This window comes from Rhinatrema bivittatum, chromosome 4 (genome assembly GCF_901001135.1).
Source record: "Rhinatrema bivittatum chromosome 4, aRhiBiv1.1, whole genome shotgun sequence".
Taxonomy (NCBI): domain Eukaryota; kingdom Metazoa; phylum Chordata; class Amphibia; order Gymnophiona; family Rhinatrematidae; genus Rhinatrema; species Rhinatrema bivittatum.
In genome coordinates, this window is record NC_042618.1 from 171,123,527 (window position 1) to 171,143,439 (window position 19,913).

At 44.7% G+C, this 19,913-nt stretch overlaps 1 protein-coding gene across 1 annotated transcript in view; it reads right to left on the reverse strand.

The window, feature by feature from the left end:
• Positions 1-19,913, reverse strand: part of SLC38A10 (solute carrier family 38 member 10) — a 219,202-nt gene that overhangs the window by 126,350 nt on the left and 72,939 nt on the right. The window contains 3 exon segments of the mRNA XM_029599221.1: positions 1,159-1,265; positions 2,215-2,329; positions 10,269-10,451. Coding sequence (XP_029455081.1) covers positions 1,159-1,265; positions 2,215-2,329; positions 10,269-10,451 — 405 coding nt within the window.

A 19,913-nucleotide genomic window follows, 5' to 3' on the forward strand; every position in this document is an offset into this window, starting at 1 on the left:
GGCTGGGGCCTGGCAAGCTGGCTGAAGGAAAGTCTCGGGGGGGGGGGGGGGGGGAGTGTCGAGCTTGGTGGCCACCCCTCCCCCAACCAAAAAGCTGTTCCACTGCACCCTGCCTCTAGGACTAAAGAGCTGAGGTGACAGATACAAAGATAAGGAGTCTATGTTGCCAGACCATAAGCAGTAACCACAAGCCAGTGGCATCTAATGGCTATTCAAATACATTTCATATAAGATATTATTTAGTTCCATTTGATATTCTGTCTTTTACTACGAAAGGCACAAGATGAATTACAAATGAAAATATCAATTGCAGCACACGTGTCTGGGGATGGGGTGGCGCAGGGAAAACATAAATCAAGAAATTGAACAATGGGTTTGTCACAGGTAATTTCTTGGTAGACAGATATCCTTGTTCAGTAAACATACTGTTATAACTATGCCAGCGTAAAATCAAAGATTAAATGGGCGCAGAAATGTAAACATGCCCTACCATCCTAGCAAACAGTTAAAACTGGAATACCAGTGAGAAGGCTAAACTATGCTCTAAAACTGCAGACAGTCAATCACAGCATCTCCTGCTCCCGTTCAGCTTCACCCATGCTTGGCCAGGGGCAAAGCCATGGAGAAGGAACTTTTCGCTGTTTCACTATTTGGACACTGCTGATGCAGACAGAATACAGTTCCTGCAGCACAGCTTTGGTTTACAATGCCTGGAAAGCCTCCCGTTTCAAGGGGGAATAGGGGAAAGACAACTGAGCAACATTCAGGGCTTGGAGCAATCCAACTCCTTTCCTCCTCTGCACAACTGCTGAGAAACCGTGCAAGCACACTGGCATAAAAGAAAAAAAGATTTCCAGCAGTCCCTGCTACTAACCACAAACTCAGGAAGATAAAAACATCCTCACATTCTAATTCAAAGAAAGGAGTGAAGCAATTCATTGCACTCAATATACGGACATAATGACAAAACCCTCTGCTGACATCACTGGGCTCCATTCAACCTTGCTATGTGCAACAGACCTGCAACACTCAGCTAAGCAAGAGGGGGGGCCCCCATGGGCTTTGTGTGCCCCCCCCCCCTCCCCAGCACAACTAAATTAACAAAGTTCCCAGGCTTTCTATTCAAGATGGAGAAAGTCAATTAGCATCTGCACTGACCTGTGCGGAAAGGGCATTCTTGTGGATTTTCTTGTAAATTAAAGCTGGGCAGATAAAACAGATGAGGCTTCCCATTGTCGCACCTGTTAGACCTAAAATTGTTTCCACTAGCGAGAGAGGAGGAAAAAGTACAAGAGAAGTCACATCCGTGGAATAAGAAACAACATAAAACTGCTTAACCTGAGTACGCTTAACAGAACACAGCAACCTAGGAATGGGGTCACCATCAGAAGAATTAAATGTTTCATGATGTTTAACTGTTTTTTCATTCTTTATTCTCCTGTACAAGGATTTCTTCATCCCACCCAGTTCACATCAGGGAGCCATCAGGCATTGCTCTTCTCTTTACAACTCATCTGACCCAGCAGGAAACCAGCACACACAGCCTCTTTCCTCCTTGACATCTGGCTTTCATCAGGGAAACGTGTACAGACTCAAGTATTTTCTCCCACAGACCAAGTACTACAGCGATCTCCAATGGCAGACAGCAGAGCTGCCAACTTCGGCTCTGTAAAAGGAAGGTTCCCTTTCCTTGGGCAGAATATTTTATCATTTTGTCACTAACTCCCTCCGGTCTTATTTCTATGAAAAAGCACACAACTCCTCCTTCCCTCCTATATTTCCCACAAAAATATTTTCCAGTGCTGGTATATATGTGAGCAACAAGACTCAGCTTTGTATAAGGCCATTTTTTTTACACTAACCTCATGGCTGTAAATGTTATTTCAGCAGCAGAGGGGGGTCCTTCAAAGCAGGATACCTAGCTGGGAACTGAACACAGCACACAAACCACAGGGACTCTGAAAGGCCCCAATTATTTCTGTCTCAGTCTTCACAGAGATCATAAAAAGTTTGCTTACTCTCTAGGCCAGGGACTCCCATTCTATATGTAATGAAATGGAAGTGCTGACATGGAGCACCAGGGAACAGAAAGAAATAGAACACATTATGCAAAATACACAATCTGTGACAACATCACATAAGAAAAAAGTTCTACCAGAGCTACTGCGGCTCTTAATCCCAACCTCCCGATGCTAGTGCACCCTTTTCCCTTACCATTTGGGATGAGGATTCCTCCAAGCATGGTCCCAAAAACAATCGTTAAGGTAAGTGCTTTAAACCGAAGAGGTGGCATGTAGCCTCCAGCAGTAAAGGTCCCATCTTTCTGCTGCTATACAACAAACAAAAACAACAAAAAATTAAGTTGCCTTCCTATCCCCTAGATTGTAAATCAATGATTCTAAGGTACAGCAAACTGAGCAGATGAGTAGGCCTTGAAACTATAACAACCACAGCTACAGTAACATGCTCCACAGGTGAGCATTCATGCTGCAGTTAGACATAGCTGGGCAGTCTGAATACTAAGCTGCAACATAAACCTAAGAAAGGACAGCGGGGGAACTACTGCTTCCCACCCTGAGACCAAGAACACTTGGCTTAGTTTGTATTTAGTCCAGCACCATATAAGAAACAGATGTTGACCAGTGTCATTCTGCGGTCTTTGGGCATCTAAGGATGGGGCAGGCAGAATGACATCAAGAAATATGGGTAAAGGAAAACAAAAAGGTTTAGAACTTTGAAGAAACATGCAAAGTATGTTGGGAAAATCATTCTTTCATTACTAATTTTGTATACTGAGTTGATGAGGTAAAATCAAGCAACATACATAGGAAAATTGGTTCTTACCTGCTAATTTTCGTACCCGAAGGACAACAGATCAGTCCAGACACGTGGATTTTGCATTCCTACCAGCAGATGGAAGCAGAGAACTAAAAACTTTGAGGCACTGCCACATAACCGAGTGCCACCTGCAGTCCCTCAGTATTGATCTGTACCCAAGCCAACGAGAGAGTAACAACTCAACAATTCCCTAAATGAGGGTAAATGCCAAACCCAAAGGTTGGAGCCCCCCCCCCCCAAACAGAAAAACCGCAAATCAACCCATAGAACTAACCACAACCTAGCAAACCTCTTTAGGTTCTGTATAGATACATTCTAACAGTTCTTCCCAGTAAGCATGCCAGAACATGGACTTGCTGTAACGGTCTCGAGAACATTAAGGAGTTGGGTCTCTGAACTGAGCCATGGTACTTCAGGAACAAAAATTAGCAGGTAAGAACCAATTTTTCTTTCCTGTTCATACCCCAGATCAGTCCAGACAAGTAGGATGTACCAAAGCAGCTCTACACTGGGCAGGCCCAGGAAAGACCACCCCCCTCTCAACACACTTTTGCCAAAGGTCGGCTCTTCTGGAGCTTGAACATCTAAACAGCAAGATAAAGTGTGAAGAGAAGACCATGTTACCGCTCTACAAACATCCTGCGGCGCCATCGACACATGGTTCTTGACACTGCACATGCAATCACTCTGGAATCCTTTTCCTCTTACAAACAGGCCGATACAGTACACTGTTAACCCGCGTTTGGACGCGCTAGCTTTACCCCTTATTCAGTAAGGGGTAATAGCTCATCGAAAATTCACATCCAACCCCCCCCCCCCCCCCCCCTGAAACTAATAGCGCCCGCAACATGCAAAAGCATGTTGCGGGCGCTATTAGTTATTCCTGTGTGATTCACTAAGTAAAATGTGCAGCCAAGCCTCACATTTTACTTTCAGAAATTAGCGCCTACCCAAAGCTAGGCGTTAATTTCTGCCGGCACCGGGAAAGTGCACAGAAAAGCAGTAAAAACTGCTTTTTTGTACACCCTCCGACTTAATATCATGGCGATATTAAGTCGGAGGTCCCAAAAGTTAAAAATAATTAAAAATTAAAAAAAAAAAAAAAAAAAATTTAAAAATTGGCCCGCGGCTTGAAAACCGGACGCTCAATTTTGCCGGCGTCCAGTTTCCGAACCCATGGCTGTCAGCGGGTTTGAGAACAGACACCGGCAAAATTGAGCGTCGACTGTCAAACTTGCTGACAGCCACCGCTCTTTTTACCGTGGGCCCTAATTTGAATATTTTTTTATTACTGAATTGCACGCACAGGAGAGTGGCCTGTGCGCTTACCCGCGACTTTTACTGTATCGGCCTGAAAGGTAGGCTGAAACAATCGCTTACTTCAGCCAATGCACTATCATGCCCTTGGAAGCCTTGCATCCATTTCTGGCACCTCTAAACAATACAAACAAATGATCCAACTGCTGAAAACCGTTTGTGACATTTGTCTGCAGCGACTCTGCAGACCAATTTGGGAATGCAGGAGCTCCACACTGATTCAGGTGAAAAGAAGATACCACCTTAGATAGGAACGATGATACCGTGCACAAAGACATCCCCTCATCCGAAATCTTCAGAAAAGGTTCCCTACAGGCCAAGCCTGCAGCTCCAAGATCCTTCTAAACGAACAAATCACCACAAAAAATACCACCATGAGCATGAGGTCCTTTAACTACACCTTCCTCAACGGCTCAAAATGGAGGCCCACAAAGCACCCGCAAGACCAAGTTTGAACTCCATGCTGGACCCAATCTATGCACCGGTGGCCGCAGATGGTAGACTCCCTTCAAAACCTCACAACATCCAGATGTGAGGTCAATGACCATTTCCCATGAGTATTCCTCTAAGACACCCACAAGGCTGCCACCTGAACCCACAAGGGATTGTAAACTAAGCCCTTGAAAATCCCAGGCTCAGAGTATCCTTTTTGTCACAATTGACTGTTCTCAAAAGTCAAATCGTCAAATCGCAAGACAAAAAGTGATCCGACCCATCCAAGAAAATAACAGGCCCTGAAAATGAGCCAATCTCAGGGACCCATTAATAGACGCTGAACCAGATCAGTGAACCACGGACAACGAGGTCTCTATAGCACCACCAGTACCATTTGGCCCAGATGCCTCTTGATACACCTAAACACTCGTGCTATTAACAGTCACAGAAGGAACATGTACAACAGGATCCTCGTAAGCCATGGAAGAACCCGAGCATCTATGGTCTCAGCTGCGACTTATCTGCAGCTGAAGAAACTTGCTGCCTTGGCGTTGCTCCTTCACACTATCAATCCAGATGGGGACCGCCCTAATGAGACTGGATAAGGCCGAAGGCCTCATGCGACAGTTCCCATTCTCCCAGGTCCAATTGTTACCTGCTGAGAAAGTCCGCTTGCACATTCTCTACTCTCGCAACATGTGTAGCAGCTATCCCCTGCAAATGTTGCTTCACCCAGGCAAAAAGGTCCTGGGCTCCTTGGGCAACCACTTGACTCTTCATTCCCCCTTGCCGATCGATATAAGCCACCATTGTCGCATTGTCTGAAAACACTCTGACCATTTGAGCTCTGACTTGTGGAAGGAATTCCACCAATGCCCTGTACACTGCTCTAGTTTCCAAGTGATTGATAGACCAGGAAGCATCCACTAGCAACCACAATTCTTGTGCCATCACGGAAGCTTTCATGGATACCAACCATCACAGTTGGCATCCGTGATCCCTGTAACCCAATCCAGAACCTCCAGGCCCATCCCTTTCTCCCAATTGGGCTGACACAGCCACCACGAGAGACTGGACCTGGAAGTACCTTGCAGCGGTAAAGGCCGATGAAACTCCTCCAACAAAGGATTCCAGCACAACAGCAACGCCCCCTGTAGAGGGCACACGTGGGCAAAAGCCCATGGCACCAAATTCAACGCAGATGCCATTGAACCCTGGACCTGAAGATAATCCCAAGACCTGGACACTGGCATTGGCAAAATCCATACCACCTGGGACTATAAATTCTGAATCCTCTCCGAAGTGAGGAAACTCTCTGCTGAGCATCCAACTTCACCCCCAAGTATTCCAGCATCTGAGTAGGGCTCAGGTGGCTCTTCACCACAATATATCCATCTCCATGCGCACGGATTGCTGGCATGCCTCCTCCGATTTCCCTCGGACATGCCAGTTATCCAGAGAAATACTGTACAAACTAGGATCCCCTCCCTGTGGAGAGCTGCTGCCACCACCATCACCTTTGTGAACGTGTGAGGTGAAGTCGCCAAATCAAACGGGAGGGCCTGAAACTGGAAAAGTTACCCAAGAACCATAAACAAAGAAACTTTGATGTTCTTCCCAAATGGGTATGTGCACATAGGCTTCCGTCAAGACCAGCAAGGCCCGAAAAAACTCCACACAATGAACTGCCGCTATCACTGTCTGCAATGTTTACATATGGAAAAACAGGGAACTCGAAGTATCACATTTCACCTTTTGCAGCTAGAGGAAGGGATGAATGGCTCCTTCCTTTCTTGGCACAACACAGTAAATAGAGTAACTCCTGTGACTACACTCCTTGGCCACCACAGTTACTATCATGCCAGCAACTGAAGGCGACACATGTCCCAAATTGCCATTTGCTTGCCTTGGATACCATGAAAGCTTCCGTGATGGGGCAAAAAAATTCTAAAGCATTGCCATCCTTTATTACCTCTAGAACTCATTGGTCCGAGATAATTCTGGTGCACTCTTCGTAAACCGTGCTAGACGGCCTTCCACAATCTTGAGAGAGTGGACTAGCCTGGCTTCATTGTGAAGCCTTACCACCGCCAGCCCCCTGGTCGGAGCCCACTCAGGGAAGTGTACAGGTGCCTCGAAAGGACTGGTGCCTACCAGACCCCTGGTTCTGCCCCAAAGACAGTGCAAAACCCTTATTGGGATGAGAACTGCCGCACTTCCCGAAACCTAAAGCGAGGTGGAAAAGACTTCCCAACTATCATCTTATCCCCTTTAGACTCCCCCAAAACCTTCATTAATTGCTTCAGGTCCTCTCTGAACAATTTTCCTTCCTTTAAAGGGAAGATTACAGAGCTGAGACTTGGATCATATCAGCTGACCAATTCTGCAACCACAGCAGACATTGCACAGAGACCGCCATGACCATATTCCAGGCTGAAGCCTCATATGCAATCCTGGCTTCCACCTGAGTTGTCTGGCTATTAACACCAGCATCTGTTGAAGACTTCTCCTGAGATTTCAGGACCCAGCATAAACAGGCCCTCTGCATCAGAATTCCACAAATCGCCGCTCGTAAGCTCAGCGCCAAGACTTCAAACATCCTTTCCTGATGAATCTCTAAGCTTACGGTCCTGCATGTTCTTTAACGCTGCCAAACCCACAACCAGAATGGTCATCTTGTTAGTGACCACCGAGACTGTATGATGTGACGCTTTCCCTGGTCCGTACACCGTCTGCTTGCGTCCGTTCCCGGGTCCAAACCTTGACCGAGCTTCCCTGGTCCCTTGGAAACTCAAATAGCAGTTTAAACGTATTTATCTTAAAAGTCCCCAGGTGGGATTTGAACCCTCACCACCTGGATGGAAGGCAGATGCCTTCCCCACTGAGCCAGCAACTCACTTTCCAACCACTGGTTTCAGAAGTCCCTCTCAAAGTCCATAGTTCAAAAGTCCGGCCCCACTGGGCCTAACTGCCACCTCCCTCCGTACCTCTGGGACCTCAACCCTTCCCCAGCGGTACAGCCACCCACTGGCAGTTCTCCAGGCAAAGTATCCTTGTCGTTCATCCAACAACAGAAGTCCCCGCGCTCACCTTCTCTGTGATAGTTGCAGCAGTCCTTCACACGGTCGGGGAATGTCCAGCCTCGAAGTCTCCCAGAGCAGACAGGCAATCCAATCCTTCCTCCTCGGTCCCCCGCAGGAGACTGAGACTGCTCTAACTAGGGAGTCCTTTTTATCCTGCGGAAACTCCTCCTCCTCTGCCAGCTGATTGGCTCCAGGGAAGTCCCACCCTTAATCTCCCACACCTGTGGTTCTTCTGTCCTTGTAACATCCGGGGGAAGGAACCAAGGGACGTCTCTTGCCTGGTGTTGCTGTATTTTCCTTCCCCCCCTTCCCTTGAATCTTTGGTTCCTAGCTTTATTCTTCCTATCTAGTCTAGCATAGTGACCCCGTCACACTATATCAGCAGGATATCCTCCGTGAGGGGTTACAACTTTGCTATGGCTCTAGCCACCTTGGGGCTCACCTCTGGGAAAGTCCCATTCCTAGTTCACCAGTTTCTTGATCCTTTTAAGGAGAGGGAAAGGCTTTCAGTGGGCCCTGGAGTCTAACCAATACTGGATCCACCCCCTTCATTGTCTGACTCCTCCTGGATCACCTTAATACCCAGTTCTTCTGAACATGGGAAATAAGGGGCCTCAACTCCTCCTTACGGAACATACGAACCACCTGCAGGTCATCTCCCTCCATCATCGGGACCTCTTCTGGATCAGCCATGTCCTTATCCCCATCCTGATAGACATCTGCCGTGAGATCTGCTGGGTCATCCTGATCCACCCCTGGACCAACCCCAAGATCATCTTCAGGGTCACTCAGGTCCAAATCATCTGAGTTATCAGGCCTCTCATGATTGTCCAGGCCCAGCCAGCGAAGGAAATCCCCTGACCCCCTGGGCCAAGGAGCCCCTTGGCCTCTTTGCAGCAGGATGATTGGCTGACAAAAAAGCCCTTTCATAGCCAGTGCTTTTCCTGGTTAAAAAGGCCTTATGCATAAGCAAGACAAATTCTGAGGAAAACTCCACATCATCTTCTCCCTTGTCCGGCCCAGAGCTCACATATCCTCTCCCCACCCCCCGAAGTGATTGCTGGAGACAATGTGGGAGGAAAGTCCATCACTTTCCTAGTTGTAACCCTTCTCCTGCCTGACAGGCTGTTTAGGCTCCCAGTATTGATCCTGACAGGCTCTCCTACCAGCCTCGTCCCCCACCCCCGGAGGGCCCCTTTCCTCCAGAAACAAATCATGACATAGTGCAGCTGCATTCAGCTATCCCCAAGACAGGCTGCCAGCCCAACAAGCTTTCCCGCACTGGGAAACTGCTGTCAGCGTTATCTTGTCTCCCTTTGGCTGGACCTGCTACAGAGAAACAGAATCCGCATGATCGCGGCACGTGGAAGAGGAGGGGGAACAAGGCGCAACACAGCCTTCAGCTTCCCGAGCAGCCTGAAGCCGCGAACAGAGGAGCTACACTGCTCACTTCCCCAGCCCGGGCCTGCCCCGATGATGGAACACCTCAAGCACTTGCTACTGAAAGAAAAATGTAACACTATTTATTTATTTATTTATTTATTTATTTATTTAAAAAAAACAGCAGTCACAGCAAAGGAAGAAATTCAAGCAAAAAAAGGAATGCCTCCCTGCTGCTGTCAACACCTCTGGGAAGGAGCCTTCAGGGGATAAGAGAGAACCAGGACCCCTGGCTGTCAGACCCCTGGATCTGCTGCGGGCTAAAGCTGATCAGGGATTACCAACCCCCCCACTCGCCCAGCTCAACCTGAGGGATGGCTCACGAAGGAACCTAACACTTCAGGGAGCATCTTCTAACTTCTCTTCTGTCCTTTCTTTCTTCTTAACTGCAAGTTTGCACTTCTACCATCTGCTGAAGACAGAGAAATACTGAGGGTCTACAGGTGGCACTTTCTGTATGTAGCAGTGTCTCAAAGTTTTAGTTCTCTGCATTCATCTGCTGGTAGGGATGCAAAACCCATTTGTCTGGACTCATCTGGGGTACGAACAGGAAGGATCTATTTTTCAGAGTACACAAGTTGTAAGGCTACTGTGGCCAATCAGCACTAACTCCTGCAGTGAACAAACTCAGAGTGATCCAACCGTTTCATATTCCCTCTCCACCAGACAGACAGTAATTAGAATAAGCTACAATGACCTCTTGTAGAAAATTTAACTAGTTTCAATCCTTTATCCAACCAATTTTATCTGAACACTCCCAAGAGGAAAGGGGAGGATCAGAGTATAACTGCCCTTCCCATTACCAACTAGTAAGTGCCTTTAGTCTTTATCCCATGCACTTATGATTTTATTCTGCTCCAAATACACTCCTGTCTTTTTATAAAATCCTACATCTCTCCAGCTGATCTAGGAAAGGCAAAAAGTCTGAACAATCCCCTTCTGGCCTGAATGGAAATGCATGAAAGTATTCCTATTTTCCTACCACCACAAGGACAGCCAGTTTTTTTCCTACTGTCATAACTACAAGTTCCAGAAAGTAGTTACATTGAGGTTTAGGAAAATGCATCTGACTGGCTTAGCAAGATTACCTGGCTCAGGTAGTAACATTAATTCTTACAGAAGATAGGATGACAACTTCCCTTGAAAGGTCCTCACCTGCTGCTCAAAGAGGAGGGTGTTCAAGGCTTGCCTGCATGGCAGAATCATCATGGGAAACCCGACTGCCACGGACATCATGAAGCCAACGCGAATCATTTCCGTCACCAGGTTGGAGGGGAAATTCATCAACACATTTCCAGCAATGGCATCTGTAAAGCTCACGTACCCAAAGAATCCCACCTGCTCCAACAGGAAGAGAGGAAACAATGCAGACATTTCAATTACAAAACACAAACTACATATACTATCCTCTCTTTTCCCCACTTAAATATTTATCTTCTGTTCCCTGCATATAAAAGACAAAAGTGTTTCAACATTGCTTTATGAGTTAACAAGATTAGAAAGTTTGGTTTCCATGACAAAGGTAGTATCAGGTCTACAATATATTTTACAAATGTCTTAGGAATTTATACTGCAGATACAAAACTGTAGTTAAGTCCAAAATGAGAATGTGAAAAGCAGACTTGGGCAAATTGGTAGCAAGGGCAAGAGAATGGCAAATGAGCTTCAATATGGAGAAATATAAAGGTGAGATACCTTAGCATTGTTCTGAGTAGAAACTGGATGGTAAGAGAATTAGTTGCAGTGATACTGAAAAGGATCTTGGAGTCACTGTAGAGGTCCTACTATGAAAGCCAACACATCAGCTGCAATAAGTAAGGCAAGTCTACTTGGATGTCCAAGCAGGGCTTGAGCTGTTATTCTACAACGCAGTAAAATCTTAGTGAGGCCAAACCTGGAGTAAGGTACACAACCGTGTCAGGTACTAGACAGGCCACAACTAGAGTAGGGAGCAGTTTTGGTCTCCCTATCTCAAGAGAGTCATGGCAAAGCTGGAAAAGTACAATGAGGAACTTAATTAGGAGCCTGGAATATTTCCCATATGAGAAAAGTGCAGGGTAGCTGGGAGTTTTTACACTGGCGAGAAGACTGAGTAGATAGGCAAATTTGCTTACCGTAAACGGTATTTTCCGTACATAGCAGGATGAATTAGCTCTGCTATTTGGGAGACGTCACCGAAGGCGCACTCTAGCGGACATCTTCTCAAAGATTGAAAAGTTGTTGTGCTGCGTGTGCATGGCACTTCCTACAGACAGCGCGTCATCACTCTCTTCAGTTAGTAAAAAAAAAAGATAGAAGGCAGCAACCTTAGTATATAGAAGCAGAAACATATCCAGGGAGGAGGGAGGGAAACATGGCTAATTCATCCTGCTATCTACGGAAACACTGTTTATGGTAAACAAACTTGCCTTTTTCCATAGATAAGCAGGCTCTGAATTAGCCTTGCTATTTGAGTATCCCAAGCATATAAAGAAAAACCAAGGTATGGAATAGAGTTGTTGGTTTAGTTCCACCTGTTATAACATACTTTACATTTCACTCTCTCTCTCTCTCTCTCTCTTTTTTACTCCACAGTGGACATGGTTTTCTGATCTAGCACACTGGATAATACTACCCATCCTAGTCTGCTTTCCACAGCTGCTAAACGGTCCAGGCAGTAGTGTGCAGTAAAAGTACAGACTGAGGACCAAGTGGCAGCTCTACATGTGTCCTCTATGGGAACATTTTACAGGTGCGCTGTAGAAGAAGCTTTAGCTCGCAGCTGATGTGCTGAAACTGAACCTGATAAGGGAATCTGTGTTGAAGTATGACAGAATTGAATACAGTTTGTGATCCAGTTTGATATGGTTCTTTTGGAAACTGCCACCCCTAGTGAGTTTGGGTTAAATGATACGAACAAATGAGAAGACTTGTGGTGAGGCAGAGTTCTTTGCTTATAGTAGGCTAATGCTTTTTTACAATCTAACATATGGAGCACAGATTCTCTCCTGTTGGTATGAGGCTTGGGAAAGAATATTGGAAGTGTAATGTCCTGATTAATATGAAAAGCTAACACCACCTTGGGAAGGAACTTAGGATGAGTCCGGAGAACTACCTTGTTGTGGTAAAATTGTAAGTAAGGTGAGAAATGAACTAAAGCTTGAAGCTCACTTACTCTTCAGCTGAAGTTATTGCTACTAGAAAAACTAGTTTCCAAGTTAGATATTTCAAATGAGCAGACTGCAGTAGTTCAAAAGGAGCTTTCATTAAGGCTGATAAGACTACGTTCAGATCGCAGGATTGGAGGACTAAGATTAGAGAGTCCTTTTATGAAATGAGATATTAGAGGGTGTGAGGCTGTGGAGGAGCCATTATCTCTCTCATGTTGCTTTTGTAAACTGTTGTGATCTTCTTTTGGGACAACAGTATATAAAATGCCCAAATAAATAAATAAATAAATAAAATGATACGCTGCTATAGTGCTGAGGTCTACTCTTACCGATGAAGTAGCTAAGCCTGATTTGGAGATGTGAAGCAAATAAGTGAGGATTTCTGTAAGTGTCGAGGAAAATGGAGAAACTTTGAGTTTGACACCATTTGGCATCTCTCTTCCATTTGAAGGCTCTCTTGCTGCTATTATAATCTGTTGTATATCAATTGTAAGAGTTAAAAGCCTTGTAAGATCTCGCATTCAACATCCAGGCTATCAGGTGGAGGGAAGAGTGAAGAGGGTGAAGAAGAGTGCCCCTCTCCTGAGTTAATAGGTTCAGGTCTTGACCGAGATCCAAGAGTTCGTTTTCAGAGTACTGTACTAGATAAGCAAACCAGGACTGTCTTGGCCATGCAGGTGCTATGAGTATCATGCGAGATCGCTCCCGAATCAATTTCTGAACTAAGATTAGAGGAATTGGAGGAAAGGCATAAAGGAGACCTCGAGACCATGACATCAGGAAGGCATCCCACTTGTTCCTGAGGAGGCTTGGGCGTACTGAACAAAAATTGACAAACCTTTCGATTCTGTTCTATTGTGAAAAGGTCTATCCGTCGACCTTATCACAGGAAAATCTTGTTTGCTACAGATTGCTTGAGCGACCATTCATGGGGATGAAATATTCTGCTGAGATGGTCGGCTATCGTGTTTTCTATCCCCAGCAAGTAAGTTGCCCTCAACAGTACTGAGTTGCTGAGAGTCCACTCCCAGATCCAAACTGCTTCCCTGCAAAGAATCCAGGAACCTGACCCAACTTGCTTGTTTATATAAAACATGGCGACCTGATTGTCAGTGTGAATCATGAGGGCATGACCTAGGAATAGATACGTAAAGGCTTTGAGAGCATGCTTCATGGCTCTGAGTTCCAGGAGATTTATTGGCTATGCCCTCTTGACTTGTGACCATTGACCTTGTGTCTTGTAATGCCGGAGATGTGCTCCCAAATCCTGCATAGAGGCATTTGTGGTGAGGACTAGGTTGTGGGCCGGATCCCTAAAAGGAACTTCCACTGTTACAACTTCTAATTCAACCACCAGCAAATGTCTTTTGCATGGATTCAGACATGGTCATTACAGTGGACATTGGCTGGAGATATTGGATCCACTGTGCTTTTAATCCCCACTGAAAGCAACGAATGTGTAGGCGAGTGTGGGGAACTACGTGGATGGCAGCCAAGTGACCCAACAGAATTAGGATTTGATGGGCAGCGACTCTTTACTTTAGAAGTAAGTCTGTACATAGATGAAGTTCGATCCTTTCCTGGGGAAGGAATGCACGTGATTTGACAGTTTATCCTGGCTCCTATGAATTGAAGAATCTGAGAACCGATTTCTTGCAGTTGATAAGGAAACCCAGAGACTCTAGGCACAAGATTGTCATCTCCAAGTGGTAAGATAAGGAGTTCTGGTCAGGAGAAACTATTAGCCAATCGACCAGGTAAGGGAACAGTCTAATCCCTTGACGTCTTAGATGGGCTACTGCCACAGCCAAGCATTTGGTGAAGACTGGGAGCAGAGGAAAGACCAAAGGGCAGAACCTTGTACTGGTAGTGTCTGGAGTTCACCTGGAAGCAGAGGAACCACCAACAGGAGGGATGTACTGGAATATGGGTGTATGCATCCTTGAGATCCAGAGAACACATCCAATCGTTTTGCTGTATGAAATTAGAACTAAAGTTGAGTGATGTCATCTTGCATTTCTCTTTCCGAAGGTACCTGTTTAGGGAGCATAGGTCTAGAATGGGGCAGAGCTTCCCTGAGCATTTCGGAATGAGAGTATTGGGAATAATATCCTGAATTGATTTTGTTCTTTGGAACCAACTGGATTGCTTGCTGCTGAAGTACAATCTGTATTTCTTGCTCTAGAAGATGCAGACTGGAAGTATCCTTCATTGCAGCAGTGAGGAGAGATAGGGAAGGTTGGGAAAGGATGATTCGAAGTACCCATTGAACTGTTGTGATTCTGCTCCACTCTGAAAAATAACTGAATTCTTCCCGTTACTGGGAGACCTGGCTTTGACTGAGATGTCTTCAAAAAGATGGTGGAGGCTTTTGAAGAGTGGTCTGGAATGGATTTTGCTGTTTTCTGTCTCTTTGGCGAGGTTTAGTTTGAGACGATTGGGGTTGTGAGTGTGGTAATTGACATGATTGAAATTGCTATGCTCTGTATTGTAGGAAACTCTTATATGGTTTTCATTGGTAGTAAAATGGTTTCCATTGGTAATTATGTCTTGCTGACATTTGAGGATCTAAGGATTTTTGTCATTTTACTCTTTTAATTGAGCCACCATATCCTTGAATTTTTCTCCAAATAAATTCTCCTTTGCAAGGAAGATTAGCCAGTTTTTCATGGACATCTTCTTCTCTGATAGAGCTAGAACGAAGCCTTGCTATGTGCCGAGTCTCAATGACAGTGGCTGACTTCCTTGAAGATGTCTCAAAAGATTCATATACAGTTCTAAGCAAATGACGCAGACCTTCCTCCATGTCATAGAATGGTTGAGGTGTAATCGGTTGTCCTGTCTCTGAATGAAGAAAGGATTTTAACAATTATAGGGACTCATAAAAGTACAGAACTATATAAAATTGATGATGCTGTATACGAGAAGTTAACATCGTGCTTTGAAAAGACTTTTTGGCATACACATCAAGAATCCTGTGGTCTTTTATTGGGGGGAGTAGATGAATGCAGCTTAGTTTTCTTTGCTCGATTCATTGCTGATTCTACCACTACCGATGCATGGGGAAGTTGAACTACTCCATAGGCCATAGATTTTTGTAACCTGAATTTCAAATCAAGCTTCCTAGAAACAGGAGGAATTGAGTGAGGTGATTCTTACGTTTTTGAGAGAACGGAGTCCAATAGTTTGAGTGACGGACGAGCTGATGGTTCAGAAGGAACATCCAGCATTTTCAGAATTCCGAATACCTCTTCCCTAGGGTCAGGTAGTTTTCAGATCTCTACTCCCAGGAAGTTGCCTAGTTTCTTGACAAATTGAGAATAAGTGAGATCTTCCGGCAAAGAGGAGTGGGTCAGGAAGTTTCTCCAGTGGATAAAACGGTATACCAGTTGAGCTTTCAGGGAAACTGTCACCCGGGAAACCTGGAGGCATTGACTGAGGGAAATGATGTTCCGTGTCTTAGGTTTCATCCGGAATAGGAGATGAAAAAGACTGTGGGGGAGTTGCGTGGTCATGCATCCCCCACTAGACCTGGAATATGAGGAGGTGATACCTGTGGATGCAAGGAGGAGAACAGGTTTGTTATAATTGAAGTAATCTGATTAATGGACTCCTGTGAACGAGACATGTTCACATCTTCATGATGTTTCAGCTGATGCAGTCTCATTGGTAGAGAATGGGAGGTTGACATTCAGTGGTGTATTCCCGTGGTTAGTATTTCTGAAGAAGGTTGATGGTGCCCAAGAACCCTGTTCCTTTAGAGGAGGAACTTGCCTCGGAGAAAGTTCTTATTGGAGAATAATTTTGTCTGGGTGAGAGCAAGAAGATAACTGCTCAGAGTGTTCAAGGCTACCTTGTGAAGAAACTGAGCTAATAGAAAAAGGCTTTGGAGGGGACACCCAAGGAGGATGAGCTTTATTTAATTTATCGCTTTTATATACCAATATTCGTTTTCACATCACATCGGTTTTACAGTGTAACAGGTGGAAACTGAAAGGAAATTACATCTGAAAAAAAATATTACCCATATTACAGGGCAGATGAGTTACAGTAAGGTCATAGAGGAATGGAGGAGATTAAGGGTAGGCAGTGAACAGGAACAACAGTAACAGTAATTCTAACAGGTATAGTCTAACATAATAGGAACAAGTAAAAGTAATTCTGATAGTTGTATATTAATGATAATGGTGAGGGAAGAGAGCACGTACTTTATGCAAGGGCTTTTGTGTATGTGGGGGGGCTTGTGGGCGAGGCTGTTGGGGTGTGCGGGGGTCATGTGAAGGCTTGTTTGAAGAGCCAGGTTTTCAGTTTGTTTTTTTTAAGTTTTGAGTGTTAGGTTCTAGCCTTAGTTCTTGTGGCATGGTGTTCCATAAAGAGGGGCCGGCAAGTGATAATGCTCGTTCCTGAGTCGAGGTGAGGTGTGTGAGTTTGGGTGTAGATATTGGTAGGGTTCCGTTTTTGGCGGATCTGGTGTTTCTTCGTGGGCTTTGGAAGTGGAAGGCGGTGTTAAGCCAGTGCAAGTCTTTGTTTTGCAGAGTCTTGTGTATTAGGTATTAGACTCTTATAGTGTATTCTGAATTGGATCGGTAGCCAGTGGAGGTCTTTTAGAATAGGGGTAATGTGTTCATTTTTACGGGTATTTGTAAGGATTCTGGCTGTGGCGTTTTGTAGCATTTGAAGGGGTTTGAGAGTTGCTGCAGGGAGTCCTAGGAGTATGGAATTGCAGTAGTCTATTTTGGAGAAGATTAATGCTTGAAGAACTGTTCTGAAATCACTTTGGTGCAGGAGGGGGTCTTAATCTTTTAAGAATGTGTAATTTGTAATAGTCTTTCATTGCTGTGTTTATGAATTTTTTAAGGCTTAATTCACTGTCTAGGATGGCACCCAGGATTCTTACATCTTGAGTAATTGGGTGTTTTGCTTGATTGGAGGTTATGTCTGCTAGGATTATTTCGTTTAGTTTGTGACATATTAGGAGCTCGGTTTTGGTAGTATTTAGTGCTAAATTCATTTGTGTGAATAGTTGGTTAATGGCTGTTAGGTATGTTTCCCATAGTTGGAGTGATTTGGATATGGATTCAGTGATGGGGATTAGGATTTGGATGTCATTGGTGTAAATGAAGTGTGTGAGTCCTAAGTCGGCTAGTAGTTTGCATAAGGGGAGCATATATATGTTGAAGAGTATGGAAGATAGGGAGGAACCTTGTGGTACGCCTTGAGTAAGTTTGATGGGATCAGATTCACTGTTGCCAATTTTGACTTTGTAGTATCTGTTTTCTAGATATGATTCAAACCATCATAGAGCGTTACCATTTAAACCAATTTCTATTAGTCTGTCAATTAGAATCCTGTGGCTGATGATGTCAAAGGCTGAGGAGATATCTAGCATTGCTAGGATGTAGGATTGACCTTTATCTAAGCCTAAGAGAACTGGGTCAGAGTGTGAGATTAGTAGGGTTTCCATGCTGAAGAACCTGCAAAATCCGAATTGGGATGGGTATAGAATTTTGTGTTTTTCAAGGTGTTCGGTCAATTGTTGATTTACTACTTTTTCAAGAAGTTTGGCAAGGAACGAGAGAATGGATATGGGTCGGAAATTAACTGGTTCTGAGGGGTTTAGATGAGGTTTGTTTTTTTTTAAATAAGGGTTTAACTAAGGTGCCTTTTATAGTGTCTGGAACATTACCCTAGGTTAGGGATGTGTATGATTTCAGCTGTGGGTTTGGCTATTATGTTTGGAATAGCTTTTAGTGATTTTATCAGGATTGCGTCTGCTGGGTGGGATGCGGAGTTTATTTTTCTAATGAGAGTTTCTATTTCTGAGGAGGAAATGCTCTCGAATGCGTTTAGGGTGGTGGCCTGTGTTTTTGGAGATGGTAGTTTTGTTTGAAATAGTTGGGGGGAACTTTGACATTAGGTTTGAGATTTTTTCTTTGAAAAAGAGGGCAAGCTCATTGCATTTGGCTTTGGAATCATTTTCGGATATTGCCAGGGAGGCTGTCTTAGTTAAGTCAGCTACATAGGAGAAGAGGGCTTTTGGGTTGAACTGGAAATCGTGTATTTTCTTTGCGTAAAAATCACATTTAGTTTTAAGGATTGTTGTTCTGTAATAGTGTAGTGTGTTTCTATAGGAGGTTATAAGGCTGATGGTGCGATTACTTCGCCATTTTTTTTCTATTTTTCTGAGGGTGTGTTTCATATTTTTTAGTTCTGATGTGTAGCATGTGTTTTTGTTACGATGGGAGGGGTTTATTTCCTTGGTCGTTAGAGGGCAGTATTTGTCGGCAATATTGTTTGTAATGGTGTTCCAAGTTGAAAGAGCAGACTCAGTGTTGGTTAAGTCTAGGTTGTTTAACGCGGCTGGAAACGCTTCGATCAAGTCATCGGTCTTACATGCTTTTCTGAATTGGATTGTATGTGTGTGATTGGGGTGTAGGGATGTCTGATTTGTTAATGAAGAAATGTTTGTGAATGAGTGTGTGATAAGACCAGGGGATGGGTGTACATGAGGGAGGATTCGAGATTTGAATGTGTGAGCTTATGAAAATTAGGTCCAAGGAGTGTCCTGCTTTGTGAGTAGGGGAGTCTATGATTTGTTTGAAGCCCATCGCTGTTAGGGTGGTTAGGAGGGCTTCGCAGTTGGGAGATAGGGGAAAGGTATCTACGTGCAAGTTGAAGTCGCCAAGGATGATCGCAGGGGTCTCCATGTCAATATTTTCCATGATGAATTCAGTTAGAGGGGAGGCATTGCATTCCAGCAGTCCTGGAGGGGTATATATACCAAACAAATTTGTAGTTAATTGGATTTAAAGTAGGCTATTTCAAAGTGGGGTTCTGAGTGTATGGTCTGAAGTCTAATTCAGTGTTCTTTCTTTGAGGCTAAGAGAAGACCACCTCCTCTTCTGTTGATCCTCGGAATTGAGATGATGTCGTAGAGGTGAGTCGGAAGCTGGATGGTTAAGACTAAGTGTTTGTTTGAGCCATGTTTCAGTGATGGTGCATATGTCGGGCTTGTGGTCTGTTAAGGTGTCGTTTAGTATTGGAGTTTTTTGGTTTTGGTTTTTTTGGGGGGTTTTTGTTTTGTTTTTTTTACAAGCGATTGGGCATTAAATAGTATTAGTGAGAAAACAGTGAGACCAAGTAGCTGGGTCATAAGGGATATCAGAATTGATTAATGACCTTGGGTGAATGGCTAGTCTTTTTGAAGGATTCTTGTAGCCATGGGATTGAGTTTTGTCTTGGGAATTTGCTTTGCTTCCATGATAGCTTGTGCTCCGGGGATGTTGGATTACGGTGGTTGTAGGTGGTGATCTTGGTGTCTGTGCTCGAGTGAGATGAGGTGGTATGGTATAAAGGAGGCTAGATGAGAGGAGGGATGTGGTTACTCGTGGGTTGTAGTGCTTAGTTGGAGCGTCAGAGAGAGGGTGGGGGAGGGGTTGGTCGATGAGGGACAGGCGATGGCAGTTTTGCTGCAGAGGGTCTGTTAGGCATTGTTCAAAGTAGCAGGCAGTTGGGAGAAGTTCCAGGAGGCTGTTAGGGGTTTTGGGGAGAGGGGAACAGTGGATGTGATGCGAGGTGATGAGACCTGGGGGGGATGCTGAAGGATGTGGGGTGGTGAGTTGTGAGGATGGGTGGAATTGAGAAAAGGGGT